Source organism: Lacerta agilis, chromosome 9 (genome assembly GCF_009819535.1).
Source record: "Lacerta agilis isolate rLacAgi1 chromosome 9, rLacAgi1.pri, whole genome shotgun sequence".
NCBI classification, from domain to species: Eukaryota; Metazoa; Chordata; class Lepidosauria; order Squamata; family Lacertidae; genus Lacerta; species Lacerta agilis.
In genome coordinates, this window is record NC_046320.1 from 40609469 (window position 1) to 40632738 (window position 23270).

At 42.3% G+C, this 23270-nt stretch overlaps 1 protein-coding gene across 3 annotated transcripts in view; it reads left to right on the plus strand.

Moving 5' to 3' along the window:
* The window catches only part of SLC7A11 (solute carrier family 7 member 11), a 57388-nt gene that overhangs the window by 29098 nt on the left and 5020 nt on the right, over positions 1 to 23270 (plus strand). For all 3 annotated transcript variants that reach the window (XM_033160635.1, XM_033160633.1, XM_033160636.1), the window contains exons 8-11: positions 19928 to 20051; positions 20206 to 20309; positions 20899 to 20995; positions 22472 to 22621. In XM_033160635.1, the coding sequence (XP_033016526.1) occupies positions 19928 to 20051; positions 20206 to 20309; positions 20899 to 20995; positions 22472 to 22621 (475 nt within the window). The remainder of the gene's footprint in view (positions 1 to 19927; positions 20052 to 20205; positions 20310 to 20898; positions 20996 to 22471; positions 22622 to 23270) is intronic.

Sequence of the window (23270 nt, forward strand, 5' to 3'; positions counted from 1 at the left end):
CTTGTGTACACTCTTACGCTGCAGAATCTGGTGCACTGGTACTTGTGTTTCGCTTGCACAACAATGTTCCACCACTACAACAAGTATACTGCTAAGTTACTTTAACTTAGCACTACATAGATACAACTCCCTGTTTTCCAGATTGTGATTTTTTTTTAGCAGTAAGCATGCCATAGCTAAACCTCTGGGCTGGGTTCACTCATAACACCATGCCTTGACTTAATAACCATAGATTAGTGTTATGTGCAAACCAGACCACCCTTTCTTTTGCACTGTACTGGAAAGTGCTATATTGTTGTATGTGTGTAGATTTGATTGCATTTATTTTATAAACATTTCTATAGTACCCCTTTGCTCCAAAAAAGAGCCCCCCAAACAACTTAGAACAATAAACATTGATAAAATACTGAAGAACATTGAAACCAATATAAAACAGTTAACAAGGCCATAAAATAATGATGGAACAAATATATCTTAGCTATTCATCTAAAGGACTCTAGAAGGTCCACTTGAATCTTCCTTTGTAGGATGGCTATACCACCAGGCAGAGTGAGGTAGCTGCCTCGGGTTGTCAAATTCTGGGGAGTAATGGCAGTGAGATGTTGAACAAGAGAGCTGTGTGTCACTTGTAGACTGCCCATGTGCCTCCAAAGCTAGACTGCTACCCTCAGGTGTAGTGGAGGAAGCTGTCCTATAAGTAAAATTTAATTGCTAGAATTATAAGTAAAATTTATTTTTTTTTGTTTATAAGATTTATTGGCATTTTTCTTAATACAACAAAAAACCTTTACCCACACCAACATTAATACACATACACAGCAAATATAAACATAGAACAAATACAGACATTGTCAAGTTTCTTCTTCTGTTTTAAACCTTCTCTTTGGAAAAAAAAAAAAAAAAAAAATCTATTGCCTAATCTTGACCATGACTTCCCCTGCCTTCTCACCTGTGGTTTTATATTCTAGTCTATTCTTTAACCGCTTCTTATAAACATTTAACATCATTTAATATTTAAAATATACTCTTCTTTCTCATCTTAATCAATAATTCATCATATACTAATTTATTAATATTCACACATCATCTTGGATCCTCATATCTTATTCTTATCCAATTCCTTACTAAATCTACTATCCAAACGTCTGCTGCTAGTAACATAAAACTTCAGATATCTCCCTCCTCCTTTAAAGACATAAAAAACTATGTTCCTCGCCGGTCTTCACACTCGACCTATCTCGGGTCACCATATCAAGCCATTTTAAATACTGTATAATACTTCATCCCACACCCCTTCTATCAATGTCTTTCTCCTGTTGATACCAGAGCTGGTTTACAGTCCCTCTTCTTTTCTCAAATAGCCACAGATCCAGGCACAGTCCAGAACACTCCCCACCAACGAACCTCAGGGCCTCCATCTCACGTTCTCCCGGCTGCTCCGTCTCTCCAAACAGTCCAAATCTTCTTGAATATATCTTAATTCTTCGTCCCATGCCCTCGAGCTCACACCTCGGGGGCTGGATATAACACGACTTATCCCAGTCTTGGGGCTGCCACCCCCAAAGACCTGACTTTTTCCCCGGAGTCGCCCTGTCGTCTCTCTCCATCTTCCCATCAGCCCTCTCAGTTCGTTGTAGAAGCTTTCTTCCAATGTATCAAAAAATTTAAGAGCCTCCTCTGTGGGAAATTCGCCTCCTTCAGTCCCCCACAACAAGGCTTCCCACCCTCCGATAAAGCAGCTCCAGCCTCAGTTCAAGAGCCTTTGTTCTTCTGTCAAAGTGGTGTTCAAAGCAGTTTGCAAGCAAAGCTCAACATAGTAGCGAGGGGGTAGGAATGAGTGTCGAGTTACATTTCCTGTCTCTATGTCCTTCCTCTTGCGCAGATTGTTTTCCACCTCGCTCAAAGCTTCTCATCGCCATTTTCCCGAAATCAGGATGCAAAGACCAAACTTTTAAACGGAGATATCTTTCACTCCTTTACTCCCCTTGGGAAATTTTGACAGTCTCACTCTTGAAAATCCATACTTTGTATCAATTTAGTAGCAACAGTCTCTCAAACTGGTTAGCTTTTCCGGACCAGAGGGAGGGAGGCAGGCTGCCTTTCTTTTCCCCCCCGTATCGTCTCCAAACAGCATATTAATTAATCCCGTCTCGTACTTACGACCACCGGGTTCTTCAGCGCTAAACATCATAGGTAGAACTTCAACGCTCGTAGCGGGCTTTGCCGCCGCATTGTCCCCCCGGTTAGGGCATCTCCCCTATGGCCCGGCTAAAATTTAATTGCTAGAATTTGGGGTGAAAAATACATCTCTTTATCCTGGATCATCCCATAACAAATGGAAGCTGGAATACACACACAAACCTAGCCTGTAGTCACATGGCATCCTGTAGGGATAAAATATTCATCCGTTTTGCCTCTGTTGCAGTCATGATGCATGAAATCTTAGCTTTTCTTCTCCCAGTCCATCTATTTGGAGTGTGGGGTCCATTGCATGTTCAGGATAAGTTGTGGTAGTCTTCCAAGAGTAGGTTGGAATGAGCATTCTGTTTAACTGAGGATCTTCCCTACATCAGACCAAGCATGATGACTAATCCAACCTCTGGTAAAATGCATAGGACTGGATATGCCTAGGTTACTAAGCTAGTAGCACTTAATTTCCACTGATTGAAATTGATGAGACTTAAGTCAGTATAACTAAATTTTCACATTCATTTTAATGTTCATAGATATGATTAACTTAGTCTGGATTCAATGCCACATACATACATCCTCCTGAAGCATTGGGAAGAGGGCAAATCAAACTCTTAAACACAGTGAATATGAGCTTTACCCTGTCACTGTTCTTGTTCGCTTCACCATCTGAATGGGAAACCTTTTATATCCATGGAGGCTCCTTGTGCATTTTTGAACCCTGCATAATTGGGGCTAGTGTGCCTGCCCCTGCTGCCCCTCTCCTGTGTTTATATTGCCCTCTTCCTAATGCCTAAACAGGACTATAGTTTAATACAATTCTGCGTTTTATTAGAGATTAATATTCTTCAAGCCATAAGAAATTGAGGCTTTGACTGAAGTTTCAGAAGCAGCCAGCTCTTCATGCACTTGTAATATATTAACCAGAAAGAGAACATGCCCAGTATGATAAAAAAGCAGATTAACTTGGCAAGTACATTTTCTGCCTGTATAACCTAGTCATTATTAATCATAGTACAGTCACGTATAGTTGTGCAAATAGAAATTCAGCAAGTGTGTGTCTTATAAAACTAATTTCCTGAAATGAAAAAATATATTTCTTTCCAAAAGGAGCATTGTGAATGTTTTGCCCAGCAAATCTGGCGGGTGGCCCACCACTAGCATATTAATGATCTGTTTGCATTTCCATTACGGCCCTTTATCTTTAGAACTTTATAATTTACCAATAAACTCTTTTTGCAAGTTGGCATTTGAGCTTTAACTGGCCTTTGAAAAGGCCACAGGAGATGAGATAATTTGTTTGAAAAGTGACTATGGTAATGTTAATTTAAAATACCGTACTTTTCAGAATTTCACATTCGTTAATGCAATTTAATGTACACATCTGATCCAAAATAAGGCAACTTTTGGACTAAACACTCCATAAAGATTTTTAGATGGTTGAACAAAAGTGCAGTGTCTTTTATTTTTAACCCATTATTTCTGCCTGCATGATTATATACCATTCCCATTGTCAAATATTATACATAGATACTATGCATGTTCTCAAGCTGGCACTTATCAGAAGTATTGTTGTTTTGGTGGGGCTGCATGAAACAAACAGAGACAAGCATGTGATGGGACTGTTGAATTTAACTTACAAAACAGTTTCATTTGCAGCACAGTCCTAGAGATGTTTATTCAGAAGTAAATTTAGTGGGGCTTACCCCAGTAAATAAAAATACAGTCTTAGCGTGGCATGAGCTGTGGAGGCTGGTATAGTATTTAATATTTGTGTATTTATGTTCATTCTATTTACCAATATGGAGAAAATGTGAGGAAGGTGTTTCATTTTGCTATGTAGCCCTGTTGCTTTAACCAAAATGTACAGGAAGAAGACCACTGTACTATTGACTAAATAATAATAATAATAATCAAGAACTTGTTGTTTGTTTATTCCTTGGGTCCTACTTGGGCAACAGCAGTAGAAGGAGCCAGTGGTAGTTAATGCTACATAAAGCACAGATGGAAGTGGCAACAACTTCCTGCCAATGGCAGTAACAGTAATTACAGCAGATTGCGTAAACCAGATGGGCAAGCTAGATGGGGGCAATTAGCATGACAAAAGAAGGAAATGAAAATTAGGGTGGGGGTGTAGTAGTGTGTATGTGTGCATAGTGGAAGGGGGTGTCAAATGTTTTTGCTTTGCCTGCTTGACCAGAATGTGTATCTTTAGGGTACATCTGTTTGGCAGTTCCGAAGGGGGATTAGATATGCGTCCAAAGCAGTCACATCCTTGCAGTCTGCATGAACTAGTGACCTTGTCTCCTGTTGCGTATGCCCTGGGTCTTGGCAATATGTTTGTGAAGCGCGCTATAGAAATGGTTTATAAGAGCCCTGTACAACTTGTGCCACACTGAGTTGAGCATGGCCCCCTCACCATACAGGGTAGTCCAGAAAAGCTTGAGAAACCATCAGTAGTTGCTACCTGACTGAGACTGCAAAAGAAGGCATTTTGTGGTCACCTGGGTGGTTGATGCAGCATGGTCTGGCAGGCTGTTTCAAATTGGGTCACAATTTGAGAAGACCAATAATTGTAGTTGTGACTATAATATTTGGGATAGAGAGAGGTTTTTTTCCTCACTTTCTGTTGTTTTCCTGTTCTCTTGTCCTGATTTCAGCTTTCCATTTCTGGATTTTGTTGTCTGTGAAGAGAGTCATTGCTGTAATATCATATCATAGGAAATGGAGATTATCTCCAGCCGCAGCTTTAAGGCTTTAGTAATCTCAGTCACTGGAGGGTACTTCTGAAAAACCTATCTGATTTTTTTTTGAATTGCTTTTCTGAGAAAAGAGCCCAAAGCACTTTAAGATCAGATGACTTTCTAACCTCCTGTTTCCAGCTTCAACAGCAATTGTCTCTGTATTTAATGCAAAATTACAGGTGTGCAGGTTCTCTTTAGCAGATAGTTTGCCTTGTACACTTTATCTGTGACAAAGCGTGTGTTGATATGCCTGCCAAGGCTCCAGATGTCACCATGCCAATCTTCGGTCTGTGATCAGTGAAATTCTGGGCTGCATGAATATTCATTTCAGTCAAGATCTATTGTTTTGGTCATAACAAGTACGTACAAGATTAAAATGTTTGGAAAAAGGCTAATAGTATACAGTAGGGCCAGTCAAAAACCACAAGATCATTAATCTAAGTTACAGTCAAACACATGGACACCCACAAAGCTTTACATTGAAAAACAGCCCCTTTCTGGATGGGCAACAGCGGCAGAAGAAGCCGCTTGGGAGCTGGCTGCTCCAGAGTCTGCATGCCTCCTCCCACTAAGCTGCCCTACAGCTGGGGAGGAGGCAGCGGGCGGACTCTTTGGACAGCATGGAGCCTGTGCTCACTCAAGCCACAGCATCTCTCCCAGGAGAGACGCATGGCTCGGCTGCGCTGCAGGCCCCGCGGTGAGTGTCGCCTGGCATTTTGTCACCCCCGTGGTTACACCCGGTGCGGACAGCACCTACCTCATCCCCCTTCCTCTGCCCCTGATTGGCAAATTATTGTTTGCAAGCAAACACCCCTCCTCATGTCTTTTGGTGAGTCTGACCAATACTTGTGACTTTCAGCAACTCAGGAAAGAATTGAATCATGAGATCCCAGAACGCTGACAGGACCACTCACTGAAGCCAGTGGCTCGTTGTATTCACTTATTGGTCCAGATTCTGAATTCCTGTTTTGCAGCAGTGGTGTTGTACCATGTTGGACTGAATTTGTACTAGCAAGCAAATTTTTGGACCCGCCCCAATGCATACCAATTCCTCGAGTTGTGATTGGCTGCACCTCCCTGGTGATTGCAAACTTTGGAGCTAGCCGTGCTTCTGCTTTAAATGTGTGAAATGTCCTTGAATGCTCTCCAGTTTCTTGAGCATTTGAGTCCCCTGCAAAAGAGGTTTTCTGCGTTTCGGACCCAACTGAAAAATATCAGCAGGTGTGGAGTTACTGTATTGTTGCCCCAAGTATTTCAGTGGGTGTGGAGTTGATATTGCCTGCTGTTGTGAAATGCCCAAGAGAGCAGTGTGTGTTTTTCATTACTAATTTTAAATTAGCATCATTACAAATTTATAAAACTAACAATGAATAGCTTCTTTTCCCTTTGATAATCTTCAAATTCAACACAGGACTCCTAAAAATAGAGCTTTGTTCAACGTTTAACTAACAGAACTTTCTCATAGCCAAATTTTCTGATTTGCGGCAAATCCTGTTCTGCAGTATTGCTGCCCAGAAGATATCATGGAGAACTTGTTGCAATCAATGGATTACACTGGAAATTATCCAAGGTCAGGGATTTGTTTTACCTCCTTTCCATTGTTATGAGGTGGCCAGCAACCTGGGGCCAGGAACCTGTGGCTTTACGATGTTGCCAACTACAGTTCCCACCATCTTTGACTGTTGGCCATATGGCTAAGTCTGCTGAAGTCCAGTAACATCCCCTAAGCTAATTGGGTTGCTTCCTTGGCCCCCCAGTGCATGATTACTGCACAAAGAACCAGTCAAATGCTCAAGCTGACAGTAAAATGCATCACAACCTCTTGTGTTTCATATCCCTCATTTTCCCTAGCAAAAATGCCTGATGACTTGCTGCTATAAATTTTGCACTGAAGGGGGGGGGGGCAAAAAATAGTATGGATTTTTAGAATACCCATTTTAAAAAAGGGAACTTGTTGCTTGTTTAGTTTCATACAGCAGCACGAACTATTGCAGGACAGGTGGCTTCATATTTCATCTCTTGAGAGCCCATGGCATGCTGATCTCTCTCACAGAAACAGCGAAGGCTAAATTCCCTCTGTCAGCTATACTGAGCCGATTGCAGACAAATTGCTCTTACCTTGGCTGTTATGAAACTCTCCTGGAAGAATTTTTTTTTTTTTAAATCCTAGTAATTCTGAGAACGCAGCTGTGCAATCCTTTGTGAATCTTGTTGGGAATCAATCTAGACTTAGTACACGGAATTCCCTGGTAGAAAGATGAAGTTCAGAAATTCTGGAATAAATGGTTAAATTGAATTAAGAGCACTTTTAGATGAAGCTTATGATCATGTTAGGTCTTTTGCATAGCCAGGCGGAGTCCCCCCAAACCCCGGGCAGCCCCTGAGGGAAATAATGACACGGGACGACGTTCTATGGGATTAAAATTGGCCACAACTTTATTAAAATTCAGATGTAGGGAGACCTTGGCGCAGGCATTGGACGTTTATCCTTCCCAGCCCCCCAGCTGGGGTTCTGGGTAATTTCAGGGTTATCCAGCATGTGTGGGGATTGGGCTAGCTCTGGAGAACATATGTCAAGCAGGTAGCCCGCCCCCCGTTCGCCGCCGCTGGAGGGGGAGGGCAATGATGACCTCTGGGCGTATGGCCAATGCCTCCCCCTAAGACCTCTTTAACGGGAACCCTGGTATCATCGCCGCAATGGGGGCGGGGGTCACCGCCCCTCACCCCCCCCATTTTAGGTAGATGACTAAAGGATTCTGCCCAAGGCCTGCACCACCAAGTTGTGACGTATTGCTACAGGAAAGGCGAAACCTGCCAATGCAGGGAAAGTCCTTTCCAGCCCTTCAACAGCAACCTGACATAGCAGCGTCTGAGTGTCTGCGTGGCTGTGGAGAAGAAAAGGTTACTTGAGGAGTGGAGGGTGGGGAAGCTCTGAAGCCAACGGCCGCTTCCCAGGTATGACTCAACTTCTATTGTGTCACTGTGTATTCCTTCCTTCTACCTGGCCAATCCCCCCGGCAACACCTCCCCAGGCGTGATTGGGCAGCTGATGGAGTAGGTGGAGTCAAAGGTATCCAGCCCGGGAAGGTGGTGCCAGACCTCAACTGCCAGGAGCTGCCTCGTGATCCCAGGAGGCTACGCGCGACCACGCAAAATGCGCACCCCATTTGATGTGGGGAACGGTCATTGGGACAGTTATATTGGGTAGGAATATGAATTAAGAATTCCAGGGGAGGAGAAGGAGAACTGATCACTGAAGAATCCTACTTTGGAATGGAGTGATAGATAAAGACTGTTTTTTTATTATTATGTTGCTTTCTGCAGAGATTATGCATCCCTCCAGATACATGGAATAAATACTATTGACATTTTGTAGCCTTTTAAAAATTGCTTTTAAAAAGAATTGAATTCAGTGGTAAAAGTCTATCCTTTATATTTCATAAATATGGACGGTGCTTTTTTCTGGGGGTATGCAGGGTACGCATACCCCTAAACATTTTGTGAAACTTTGTACTTTTGCCCATTTACTGTATTTATTTTTCCCATGAAACGGTGATTTTCTTATTGTCAAAATGAGAGTACCCCTAAGCATTTTTTAAAGGAAAAAAAAGCACTGGTCGTGGGCATATTTGATAGCTCTCATGAATGTGTTAATTTGGTAGATCTTGAAACAGATGTCCCAGTGTAGGCTGCTCAGGGGCAAAGGATGACCTTCCTATTTATTTAAGCACTTGTGCTTTTAACTTTAAAGTACTGTACAGATGCATAGAAAATTAACCATTTGGCAGATGTAGCTTAGCACACAAGTGAGAAAGTCTGCACCTGCTGAATCAAATTGCCCTTTCCTATGCACCTGTTAAAGGTATAGGAGCCCTGTCTTCCTGTTCCCTATATACATGTTACGAATAAAAATTACTGTCTCCCAATCTCTCCATTGTTGCTTCCTCTTCCCCATCCTGCTCATCTGTAAACTCACTGTTCCACACCAGTTCTGTGCCCCCTATATTTTCAGTTCACAGACTCTGCCCCCCATCTTGCTCTCCATCTTGCTTCTTAAAACTCTTCCATTGTTCTCTCACACAGATAAGCTAGATCATCTTTAGGTGGGGGAGGGCAGTGAAGGTGTTTCCCTTACTCAGACTTCTGATGGCTTTCCCCATTCACAACCTTCTGGAGACCTCTGTATCTCTGCCATTGAGAACTGTTTGGGGACATAAGCATTCCTTTTGTCAAGTCCCAGTCTTGGACAGGCATTGCCTTAATGAAAACCGTAATAGTGGTCCCATCTGCAATATTCAGATAATCCATAACACTGTACATCACACATATAACATAAGGATCACTAAAGCCGTGTTGTTGGCCAAATAGAGCAGTAACCTTTAACCTGTGACTCACCTTTAAATCCAACCTTCAACACAGGGACTGACTTTTTCACCCCCCCAATCTTTCGTCTCTTCCCATATATATTTATTTCTTCAATCTGTCTTTATTCCCCACTTTTTTCTCTCCCTCTTCCATCTTTCACACAGCAAAAAAGAAGAAAATGGTTGCTGCAATGCTGACTGCAACCCACCTGTAGTTGGGTTGCAATCCACTTTGGGACCACAGTGGCCCATCAGTTGAAACTACTGATCTAGAGCAATGGTGTTATCCTAGTGAAGAAAGGCAGCCTACATGCTTATCTTTGTCTGTTCTCCAAATCTGATAAAGTAATTGATGGAGCCCTCAGAGCAATTTCCTGTGGCTCATGACCCTTGTTCTAACATGAGTAACAAACATACGGTACTCAAAGATGGCAACTGCTTAAAATGAAAGCATATTTCAGGGCTGTCCAAGGGTCATGCTACATATACAAGGCTACCTTGGAATTTCTTTGCTGTTGTGCATTATGAAAGAAGTGGAGTGTTTCTTGAAAAAAATCTTTAATGTGCTTCTGTATCATATTTGCTGAGAAATGTCCAAAGCGTATCTTTTCTCACTCTCACTCTCAAAGTGATTCATTTGTTTGCTGGACGGGCACCTTCACTGCAGCCCAATACTGTTAAGAAATCTGGCTTTCATTTCATTTCATTTCATCTCATTTCATTGGAGACTTATTTTAAACGCTAACTAATAAATGCCCCTTCAGGTACCTGTGGATGCCATTTTTTCTCATCTGAAATGCCTTCACTAAAAACTTCCTTTCTTGGTAAATGATAGTTCTGTTTCCACTGAGTCTTCAGAAAGCAGGAATTTTTTTAGTATGGTCCCAGTTCTGGTGCAAAAGTTGCAATTATTATCTTTATTCTTATTTTTTCATACCTGTTTTAGGCCACTCTACCACAGGTTGGGGTGTTGGATTGGGGGAAAATAGGCTAATAATAATAATAATAATAATAATAATAATAATAATAATACCCCACCTATCTGACTGGGGTGCCCCAGCCACTCTAGGCGGCTTCCATCTGATCTAAAAACATCAAACATTAAAATTTCCCTATACAGGGTTGTCTTCAGATGCCTTTTAAAAGGCAGATAGTTGTTAATTCCTTCACACCCACAGGGCAGGAACCACTACTGAGAAGGCCCTCTGTCTCGTGCCCTGTAACCGCACTTTTCGCAGTGAAAGAACCACCAGAAGGCCCTCGGAGCTGGACCTCAGTGTCCGGGCTGAATGTGGGGAGTGGAGACACTCCTTGCGGTTAATAATAAAATAATAATAATAATAATAATAATAATATTTATTATTTATACCCCACCCATCTGGCTGAGCCTCCCAACCACCATGGGTGGCTCCCAAGCGAGTGTTAAAAACAATACAGCATTAAATATTAAAAACTTCCCTAAACAGGGCTGCCTTCAGATGTCTTTTTAAAATAGCATAGCTGCTTATGTTTCTTGACATCTGATGGGAGAACGTTCCAAGAAGGCCCTCTGCCTGGGTCCCTGTAACCTCACTTCTCACAATGAGGGAACCGCCAGAAGGCCCTCGGCGCTGGATCTCAATGTCTGGGCTGAATGAAGGGGGGTGGAGACGCTCCTTCAGGTATACAGGACCGAGGCTGTTTAGGGGTTTAAAGGTTAGCACCAATACTTTAAATTGTGCTTGGAAACATACTGGGAGCCAATGCAGCTCTCTTAGGACTGGTGTTATATGGTCCTGGCGGCCACTCGCAGTCACCAGTCTAGCTGCCGCAGTCTGGATTACCGGTAACTGCAGTTTCCAGGTCACCTTCCAAGGTAGCCCCACGCAGAGCGAGACAGTCTGTGGGCAGGTAGGGTCTCAGCCTGCGTGCATCCATTGAAAGGAAAACAGTGCAGAGGAAATTTCCTCATGCCAGCATAGGACTACTGATCGGGCTAAATGTGATTAAGCTTTCCACTTTTAATTTGAAGGAAAATCTCTCAAAGAGGTCCCAGTGTTCCTGAACTGGAGTGGGGTTCCATGCTGGATTATCCAGTGATGACTGTCCTCTCCACCAGCTGCTGTGTGACCCTAAAGGTGCTGTTTATGGTGAACAGTATCTTTGTGGGAAATTGCAGCCACTGGCAGGGTTTTGGTGGGCAAAATGTGCTGGTCCCCTGACTGCTGCCTTTTCTTCAAAATAAAAAGGATTAGCTTACGCGCACTCTTTTAAAAAGCATGCTAAATGCAACATGTAGTTTGGCCATGAGCCTGATTGGCTAATAATGGCAAACCTGTGAGTCTGCAGATGCTGCTGTGCTTCATCTCCCATTAGCCTTGGCTAGCAAGTAGTAGGAGTTGTATTCTAGCAACATGGGGAAGCTCACGGGTTTTGCATCCCTGTGTTATGTTCCATGAATTCTCGAATGATGCTATTTCAGTGCATGCTGGACTAATATGTTGCAATCCTGTGTACACTTGACTGTGAGTTTCATTGAGTAGACATGTATAGGGTTGCAATGCACATGGCAGGATACAGCAGAAAATCAACTTGTGATCTTTGTTGGCAGCTCTGTTAGCGATGATGGAGTGTAATGCAACAAACTAGAAAATGGTGATTCTATTATGTTTTTGCCTATATGAACTCAAGCAATTGTATTTGGGAGCCATCAAAATCTATTGTTAAAATACGGGGCTGCTTTAAAGAGAGAGAGAGAGAGAGAGAGAGAGAGAGAGAGAAAGAACTGTTAGAAACCTTTCCTTCACTGTACTACATCTGAACAACATGTTTTGTATCCCCATTACTAGTCTCAAAAGCTCCATCAGAGTAATTGTCAGGCTGAGCAGCCTAGCCAGCCTCTTCTATTGCAATGAGAAGGTTTGGGGTTTTGTCTTCTACAAACATTTGAAGCAGATTTTCATGATAAACCCAACCTGCAAAGCAGTCTATGTCGCAAGCTCATCTGCAGGCAAAGGGCTGCAATAATTACAGCGGCAGGAAATTGAAATCTGACAGGCTAGTTTATTTCTAAATATGATCACCCTCCCTTTGCTATGCTTCCCATCCCTTTCCCCTGGCTGTGATGTTATTGATATGTGGCATACAGTCTCTCTTGGCTCAGCTTCCCAGTACTGTGAGACCCAATCTGTTCTTTCCCTGGTTCAAATGCCCTTGTTTCTACCTCTAAGGTCCACAAGAGTGAAAGCCAGTTCATTGCCTAGTGCTGTTCAAAAAATGCTGCCGGTAAGTTTGATATTAAACTTCAGTAAGCTTCTATTTCTCTCTCGCCCCCCAACACTCTCCCTACTAAAATGATTTTGGCTGGGGGCGCTGTAATTCTTGCTCATAAATCAGGTGCTCAGAGATTTAATCATTCCAAATTCACATGAGAATCTAGTGCAATAAAATATTTCTCACTCTTTCCTTCATCCTTTTTTGTAATTGTGCCACCATACTTTTATTTGTTTTTAAGACTTGGGAAATCTGTGCTCGAAGATGTGTCTTGGGGCTGTTCAGTGTAGAAAAGATAGAACCACTTGATCCTGTTTGGATTAATGATCTAAATGTTATGGATTTCTAATGCATCCTTAATAAAATATTTTGGAAAGTTGCCACAATAAATTCCCTTACTCCTTTATATATAGATTGCCCCCCTTTGTATATGAATTTATTTCAGCTTTCCATCACAGTGCATACCATAAGCACTGAAGCCAAAATATCATGTCCCTAGTAGTCATGGTGTTTCAATGGGAATGCCCTCTGGTATGTTGAAAAGACAAAATATTGCATTTCTAGTCCCATTTCCACCTTTTATTCTTCCATTGCTTTGTCTAACTAATAATATTTATATACTATTCAATATGCAAAATCCCTAAGAGGTTTACATAAAACACAATAAAGTCATGTTTTGTTTTTTTAAAAAGCTGGTATTGCAATATTATGACCAAAATTATGAAGAAATAGATCAACAAAAACAGAACATCTCTTAATAAAACCATAAGCAAAACATTAAAACAAATCAGAATGGAACAGGGAAATGAACCTTATGAGCCAGGCAAAGCCTGAACAAAGAGGCATTTGAAACCTGAGACTGTTTATGCCTCACAAACAGCACATGGAAGGCTATTCCAGATAGTGGGTACCACTACAGAGAAGGCCACATTCAAGATGCAATAAGAAGGCATCCTGCCTGTCTGCAATATGATCAGGAATGCCTCCTCCTTAGATCTGACCAGGTATAACCAGGAACATAATGGAGAATAAGATCTATCTTACCATCAAGATGCAAATTACTATGATTGCTGTGATGTACTTCTTACTCCACTGCTCCACAGAGATGGGAAACCTGTGGCCTCCCAGATGTTATTGGACTCTTAACTCTCCACCAACCCCAACCAGTTTGGCCCAACAGTGAGGGGTGATGAGAGATGTAGTCCAGCTATATCTGAAGGGGTACTGGTTCCCCCATCCCTGCCATAGAGGTTTGGGATCAAAGTTTTACAGTATTTGCACCTCTTCTGTCCTAGTGTTGCCAGGGGTGCCAACTTGAATAAAATATTTTTTTGGGGGGGGGCAGGTAAGTCCCGTCCCACATACCGTATTTTTCGCTCCATAGGGCGCACCGGATCATAGGGCGCACCTCGTTATTAGAGGAGGAAACAAGAAAAAAAAATATTCTTCTGGTTTTCCTCCTCTAAAAGCCCTGGTTTTTTTTTTGAGGATCAGCTAAAAAGTTTTGCAGCTTTTTTTTCAAAGGGAAAAGCCCTGGTTTCTTCAGGATCAGCTAAACATTTTGCAGCTTTTTTTGCAAAGGGGGAAAAGCAAAGCACATGACGCGTTGCATGCACACCATTTGAATGGCAATGCCCATCAGCTTTGCCCCCCCCAGCCCCCTCAAATATTTTATCGGGGGTCAAAGCCCCCACAGCCCCTAGGAGTTGGCTCTTGTGAATGTTGCTATCTGTTCATATGACATGTTCACATTCAGTGAGCATATGGAGAGCAGGAGTACATTTCCTGCCCCTGAGCTTGACACATTCAAATGTGGAAGTTGACACAGAATCTGCAATCCTGTTCCCTCTCCCCTGTATTGTTCATGTTGGGTGAGAAGAGTCTTTTTCCACAGCCTCCTGAATTTAGAGTGGATGAGCTGCTGCAAGGCCATAAACATCCATTGTCGTTCAAAACCCATTGACGCTAGGAATGAAATGTATTGACAGTCACTGAAGGGAAAGCAAAGTGTTTTTCTTTTCACACTTTCATAATAACCAGCGTAACCATCACTTATAGCCTAAGGCCACTGTAATAAAAATTACAGGAAATACATGCATTAGCATTTCAAATATGCATCAATAAGGGTCAGGAGTACTGGTAAATACATATCTTTAAAATAAAAAAGCACAGTCCTTGCCTTCCCAACTAGCTTGTTTGTGCGAGATTGTTCTGGAGGGTGGCACTTGTGTCCTTTGTTATCACATTTCATTTAATTCACTGTTGCAAAAGGTGAGGGGGGAGGACACTACTTAAGAGGAAGGGTGGGAAGCTACTGTAATAGCTTTTTTTATAATAATGCATGCTCTGAGTTGAAGAATGCAGGAGGAGAGAGTTTAGGTTAACAGAGAGCAATCTCGCTTTTCCTGTAAATAAGCAGTGTAGAATGATGGATTGAAATTATGTGTGCGGACAGAGCAACAGGCTTTGAAATGAGCCAGCGTATGCTGTTTTTCATCCAGATCTCCATACGTTCTCAATTGGTTCTGGAAATGCAGTTAGTGGGCACCTGCCACGCTGCAACTGGCATGCTGTTCCCCAGAAAAGGGGCAGCTACACAGAAGGCCCTGCTCCGAGTTTATACATACAGGCCATGTATAAACCGGATTGAGGAAGGTTTTGAATACTACCCAGAAGTGCCCAAAAGAATATAAAGAATGTGACCAACTATCCATAATAATTTATGTCTATCCATCGTAATTTATTTTTGTATGGACACATGACATTGGTAGGTGCCAGTGTCCTGCGTGTCACACATGAAGCTTCCTGAAATCTCTGCAAGGTACTGGTAAATTGAAAGGGATTATATCATACATATTGGCCTGGCAAAGAACTTTTTTTTTGCCACCAGCTCTTCCCAAAATTCTGCTTGCAACTCTACAGACCCCACCTCCTTTACCCATAATCTGGGATAGCTTTTCTTTCTTTCTTTTACCAAGAAAGGAGTGGCACAGTTTTCCTTTCATAAACCACATTGTGCTGGCTAGAATGATGGGGAGTAAGGGGGGGGGCGAGAGGAAGGCTTTGTTTGCTTTTTCCATACATATACATACACAGTGCATAGGAATGCTTGCCTCATTCTTTAAAATAAAGATGCTTGAGATCCTTTATGTAAGTTCCTGTAGGAAAATATTATACAGAAACATCTTGAAATGTCTCTGGTGGTAATTCTTTTGACATACTAAAGTTGTAAATGGTCTGGAAGTACAGAATAATGGCTCTGGCTTCATTTGCTGTCATTGTAGCTATGTGAAAGAGCATAAGACGCTTGCTGATTAAGGTTTACTCAGCTGTGACGTTAACTTCTGGCCATTACTGCAAAGCTCAGTTGATACTGTCCCAATTTATTTTGGATTTGTTTTATTTTCACATGGTAGATTGATTCAGTAATTTTTACTGGGTAATCACCCCAAACATGCTTAATTTAAAAAACAGGATCTACAATCCCATTGCTTAACGGCTATGGGGCATTGCTTTTATGTTAACAAGGAAAGGCAAGACTTTCCATTGGGGTACGCTAAATGCTGTCGGAAAAGTAGCAATAGGGTGGCCACACGTCCTGCTTTGCAGCAGACAGTGTTCTGCAGGGCCATCTTAAGCATATCCGGCGCCGTGGTGCAAAGATCCCTCAAGCGCCGCTCCCCCCTCCAGTTTCCCAGAGTTGTCGACCTTTTCCCAAGCCTTTGTGGGAATCGCTTTCCTCCCACGGAGGCTTGGGAAGGAAGCTGCATGCCCGCCAGCCATATAGTTGGCAGGGCACCAGCTGGAGGGCATGCAGGGAAAGGGGAGGCCACCAGCAAAGCCGCGCAGCTCCCCCACTCGCTGGGGCACCCCTGAGGCTGGTGTCCTGGTGCAACACACTACTAAGCCCTATGGGAAAGACGGCTCTAGAGTCCTGTTTGAAGGCCCATTAGAAGCATTAATTCCCCACCAGAACTACCTAACTGTCAAACTGAGCAGACAGTCCATGCACCTGGTTGCAGTCTTCCTAAGTGGGATCTCAGTTGGTAGTGCATGAGACTCCTAAATTCAGGGTCATGGGTTCAAGCCCTATGTTGGGTGAAAGATTCCTGAATTTCAGTGGGTTGGACTAGATGATCCTCATGGTTCCTTCCTACTCTACAATTCTGTTTCCCCCACTATGGTGAGATTGACTGAATTCCTATTAATCTTATATATATAGGCATACACACACACACACACACACACACACCCCTCCATCATCATCTCCAGACATTTTACATTTGTAATTTTTCTTTTAAATGCTTTCTATTTCAGTGTTTCTTTTTTGGGGACTTTAGTTTGTACCCCAGAAAATGTTCTGTTGTATGCCTATGTACCTGTTCAGGGTGTGTGGAAGATAACAGACACGTCTACTTGCTACTTGCTTGCAATGAATGCTTTTGGAGGCACGGGAAGGAATTTAACAGCAAATAATTAATTAACTGATGAATCAGTAATTGGTGCTGGGAATTTCAGTTTAAAATGACTCTGTCAGTACACAAAGCATACTCTCGCCAATTTAATACCTTTGTGAGAGAAAGGGTGTCTTTTAAATGTGCTAGATGGTATTTTAGCACCAGAGCTGTGATATTGGCTAATGCACTGCCCAGTGATTGAAAGGGAACTATAACTTTTAAGGTGAAAATAAAAACGTCTCATTGCTGAAATCAGGAAACCAGGTCTTTCATATTAGTATTAGTTTCGTCAAAGTTTTTTCTTTTTGCTGTACGCCACCATCTAACAAGTAACACTGGCTGGTGTTACATGCTAATGGATTGCATCCCCTTAGGGACTTGGTCGTATTGAGAGAGTGAAAGAAGGCAGGCGAGGTACCACTTTTACATTAAAGCATTCATACCTCAGAGGTCACGAAACCTCTTATTCTGCTCAAGGCTTCTGGGGACAGGGAGAGTCTCAGTCTTTTAGCAGAGAGTAATGAATGGCACTTGCTGACTCCTTATATTTCCACCCCACCCGTCTGTCAGCAGGGGTTAGTGCTACTCAGCATAATGAGCCTGGACTCTGCCTGCCAAATACATGCAGGTCTGAGAGTGCTTTCTCCCCAGTTGTTTTGTAAATCCACTTTTACTTTTAGAGAAGATGGCGTTAAGATGTGTACTAGAGGTGTCTCGCCAAGCTTTTTCTCTAAAGGTTGATAAGTGCTGTAAATGTGAGCAGAGAGTCCAAGATATGGAGCTGAAAAGGTGGCCTGGCTGAGCTTGAGATTGCCAACAGGGTGATAATGCCTGCCTTAAATGTCTTTGGGACCAGGTTATTTGAAGGACTGCTTTGGAGGCTGCTCAAGGGCCCACCATCTTGGAACCCAAGATGGCATACATGTGGCCCTGACCAGCACTGGTATGTGGCCCCTGGAATGTTGACCAGCCCTGGTATGTGGCTCCTGGAAGGATAGGAAGAATTTTTAGGGTGTTATCTGACAATTCTAGTCTGTGCAGATGGGTTCATCATGGCATAAGCACAGACTGAGGGAAGTAGTGCCCTGCCAGGAGGCTGCTGTGGATGCCATCTTCCACTCCCCACAATGTCTAGGCCTCAACTCAGTTGAGGCAGGATGCAGGGGTGAATGATGAGCAGCAACAGCACTCATACACCTGGTGCAACTTTGTTTTATGGGTTCAAGAGGTGATGGGAGTGTTATGATTTTAGCATAACCTCTGCTGCTTCAGCAAGCAGCCTAACATGACTATTGTATTTCACTTACTGTCTGAGTTCAGCGTGAGAAAGGATGTGATGTTATTGTATTCTTTTTCTTTCACTTCTGGTTCTCAATGGAGTAAGAAGCAAGATGCCTAGCTCTGTTCTGTTGGAGTTTTGGGAGCAGGGAAACAGAGAATGGACTTTGTAAATAGCCTTTAATAAAGTAGATTTAAATCTACTTTTGGCTTATTCTTTCATACTGCGAAATGCAGGGATTGTGCGTGCTTTTCTCATCGGAGAGCATTCGCATATTACTGGCGTCTGGACTACAGTATTTGGGCATCGGCAGCCAAGGAGTGGCCACAGAGAAGTGCTTGGAGTCTGGGGCAGTTTGGCGTTGCCCCGACCACATTTTTGACAGGGAGAAGCACCAGTCTGGATGGATCAAGTAGATGTTGCAGACTGGTTCTTGAGGGCACAGATCATTAGCTTTTATTGCATGATTTTTGTATTGTAATGCCTTTGTGCTGTCCTCAAAATGGCAAAGTGACTTTACAAAGCCATTAACAAAGGGCATTTTGAATTCTGTCTTTTGGAGTTCTAGTGAACTGTTGTGCCTTCTAAAAAAAAGAAGCAGCTTATATTGTGTTCATTCAGGATCATCCTGCTTGTCGGGTGTGAAATATCATAGCCATCTTTTTTGTGTGTCTTCCTACTTCTGTTCAGTGCTAGCCATGGTATCTTATGAGATCTACCTGTGAGATTGTGCTGAATGCTACAAACAAATCTTTGATTTTCCCCTTATATAATTTATATTTAATTCTGTGGTGACTGTCACTTTTGGAATTTCTAGAATACATTGATGTCATTTACTCACTATACACACACTTCTCATGGGTCTGATTTTTCCAATCATATCTTTTGCTGGAAATTTACTGGAGCTGTACTTTACATCCAACCAGTAATATTCACAACTGAGTTGCCAGAAGAGAGCAGTGTTATTAATAATCTATATAAAGCACTTTAAATGTGTCAAGTGCTTTAGAGCCATCCTCTCATTCATCATCGAGGTAACTTTGAGATAAGTATTAACATTTTTCAGAAGGTGAACTGAAGCTGCTAATGATTTGCCTAAGGCAACCCAATGGCCCATAGCTGAGCTCAGATATGAATCCTGGCTTCCCAGGTCCAGCCCCTTTGATCTCATAAATAAACGTGAAGCTACAGCTTGAGGATTATTCTTTCGAGTGTCTGTGTCCCACTGACTCAGAAACAAATCTTATGCTACCTGTAGAGAAAAAAGTATTGAGGAAAAACTTTGGCTTCCATATCTTTGCATATTAACAAAATGACATGGCTAAATAGGCCAGTTAGAATTCCTTACAGTATGGTCCTTTCTACAGAGTAAGCAACAGCAGGCAGATAATAGTATTTACGAATAAAGCCAAGGCAGAATTTGTGTCCTGTTTGCAATTTATGCAGTCCTGATTATTCATATGACAGTGTTGGAAATATGTTCGCTTGACCTGCAGTATTTAATATTTGCAGCCAGTATTTTTCCAGTATATAAAAGCATCAGTCACAATGGAAGTGCAGTGGCATACATCAAATATATAACCAGATTGCTTCAGTTTTGGACTGCAGATGGATAACAATAAATTTCTTTATGTCTTTCAGAAATGTACCGCTTGCCATTTGCACATCAATGGTTATTGTCACAGTTGGCTATGTGTTAACCAACGTGGCCTATTTTACAACTATTAGTCCCGAAGATCTGCTAGCTTCCCAAGCAGTGGCAGTGGTAAGTCATAGTAGAATGTATCATGCAAATGAGTAAAGTTTTCAGAATAAGTTTCTTGATCATGATGGATGAACTCCTTAAAACTGAAGAATGGGAGAAGGTGTTGAGGAATTCTACCAATTAAGTTGATCCATCTTTCCTTCTCTTTTGGCAGACTTTTGCTGAACGTTTACTGGGAAGTTTTTCCTTGGCTGTTCCAATTTTTGTTGCACTCTCTTGCTTCGGATCTATGAATGGTGGGATCTTTGCTGTCTCCAGGTGAGTCAAATGTGGGGTGAGGGTAAAGCCATAAAATTTGGATTGAGCATGCAAACTGGGAATATTACTTCAAAGGGGGGAAATCAACATTAAACAATGGCATTAGTTTGCAGCGAATTTTCCTCTCCTTTACTTCAATACCACTGAAAACACTTCAGTGAAATGAATAGAGGCAGGGCAAGAATACAGCTATAATCTTGCACACTTCCCATTCATTTCAATGGAACTTAAACAGCAATTTATGTTGAGTTCCCCCCCCCCCCCCCCATTTTCTGTAATATTGCAGTGATGGTGGTTTAGCTCAAAGGAGAGAAAAGAAAACTGAAGCAATGCTTACTGGCACTTGTTTTTGAAGACTTACTAAGAGTGGCTGAAGGTAGAAATGTTCATGCTGATTTCCCGGGCTTCTAAATTTCTTTTCTGAAATTCTTTTACATCAGAATTTCTGATGCTTGTCTTGCATAGTAAGAAAAAAAAAACAGCACTGCTGAGGATAACTTTGAATGTGTTCTGCACCTCTAGTGAGTTGCTTCCATTCATCTTGGTAATGAGTGTCTTTAAAAGCTGTCCAAATTTATTTTCCCACCAGGATGTTCTACGTCGCATCCCGCGAGGGTCACCTTCCTGAGATTCTGTCCATGATTCATGTTCGCAAGCACACTCCTTTACCAGCTGTCATTGTTTTGGTAATTCCTATAAACAAATGTTCCTGTACAAGGCTGCATGGCATGAATTTGCACTGGGGGATTCAAATGCTATTTAAATACTTCTTGAATCTCAGTTATTTATTTCTATCTCATACATTAGATGTATGTGAGGGGTGGAAAGTAATTGCAGAGGTGATTTCTTCTAGAGGCTCCTCCTTTTGACTCTCTGTTAGTTGCACTTAACTCTCTCTGGCTGGTGCCTAAATCACACCTCATTATGTTTTATTTGAAAGGTTGAAAGAGAGTGATTAGCTAAGCTCCTCTCAATGGAATGAATCTTTCTAGATAGGGATGCAGAGTAATAAAATTCTACATAAAAACTACACACTAGTGTACTGTCTGGCAAGACCCTGAAGTCACATTACAGGTATCTTGCAGAGAAAATGCAGACAACAGTAATAGATAGATTGATTTTGCCACCTGCCTTCAGGGCACTGGTTCCAGGTTATAAAATAATGTTTGTTTTCTGATTTCTACGCTTTTTCATATTTTTGTTTTGGAGAATCCAAAGCTATACTCCTTAGTGTACTGACTTGGATACAAGTTCTTTAGAAGCAATAACACAGATTCCCAAATAAACATGTTAATCTCCTCTGGTCCTGTTGAAGTAAGATGACATGTGGATTTTTACAATGCAATTCATGTGCAATTCATATGGTTGTGATTCTGAATTTTCCATTATCTGTGTCACCTTTATCACAGAAACATCCTCACAATTGGAACAATAGAAACAAAGCTGCTTTCTAAATCACATAATTTGTAGCCTAGGAGAGGGCATTCTTGGGGGCAGCCCCAAGGTTGTTGAATTCCCTCCCCACAAATCACTATATAGCTTTCAGCGAATACTAAAGACACACTTATTTACCTTAGCCATTGACACATGAGATATATTTTTTTTCATGACCTGCCCAATTCCTGTTAAGGTAAATTGTTTTAACAGTTTTTAAATACAGTGGTACCTTGTTTCTCGACTTCCGAAACATTCAAAAACCAAGGCGCAGCTTCTGATTGGTGCAGGCGCCCCGGAAACAATAGCTGACAGCCACATTGGACGTTTGGCTTCCGAAAAACGTTTGAAAACCTCAGCACTTACTTCCGGGGTTTCAGTGTTCAGGAGCTGAAATGTTTGAGTACCAAGGCATTCGAGAACCCAGGTTCCACTGTACTGAATCACATTTTTTGGTAACCTTCCCAACACAGGATTTAACTCTGTCCTCCCACCCATCAGCTGGCATAATGAGTTGTGTTTGCTGATGGGCAGGTGGGCATGATTTGGGAATAAAGGCTTTGTGGGTCAAATTGGACCACTAGTAGGCCAAGAAAGGTCCAGGCTGAAAGTTCTCCACCCCTGGTGTAGTGTGCTAAGAGCTATGAGGACACAGCATTAATATAAGGAAATAGGACAAAAGCTGTTTGGGCAATAAATCACACTTCTCCTTTTAATCTATTTTGCAGCACCCCCTGACAATGATCATGCTCTTCTCCAGTGATCTCTACAGCCTCTTGAACTTCCTCAGTTTTGCCAGGTGGCTTTTTATAGGCTTGGCAGTTGCTGGGATGATTTACCTCCGATATAAGCGCCCTGAGATGCCTCGTCCTTTCAAGGTAACCTCAGAAATACGACTGTTTTACATAAATGCCATGTTTATACCATGTGTGCCTCCGCTCCCCCATGGGCATTTTAATGGAAAATATATTTTGTAGTCACGCACTTACTTGCATACAACCTTCCCCATTCTATGAGATCGACTTCTTGGGTCTTTTCAGAGGTTCAGTGGCTGGCGACCAGGAATAAGGCCAGGGCAGCTGTGGTTACCACTGTTGAGCAACGCCTTCACAAAAATATTTATTTGGCACTAACCAGGGCGGGTGCAAGAGATTGCAACACCTTAGCCATCACTGCTGCTGTGTTCCTCGCTCCCCCCCTTTTCATGGCAATAGCAGCGCTGCTCCCACTCTCACTTATTTCCTCAGCAGTGTTAATTTCCCTGTTGCTCTAGCAGCACTGCTAGCACTAGCGAGGCACCCCACCTCCTCTCTCCCAGCCTTGCGCTAGGAAGGTCCAAAGGGGTGCTTCCTCAAAGTGGAGCATTCTGGGAAGAGTGGCTGTGAGACTGGCTTTGCCACTGCCCCTCTAATTCTAGACATCATTTGTCCCTGCTGCAGCAAACTGCAGGGGCAGCACTAGCAACATCACAGCCACCCTACCCAGAATGCTTTGCTTTGTGGAAAGATCCAGTGCTGTCAAGTATCC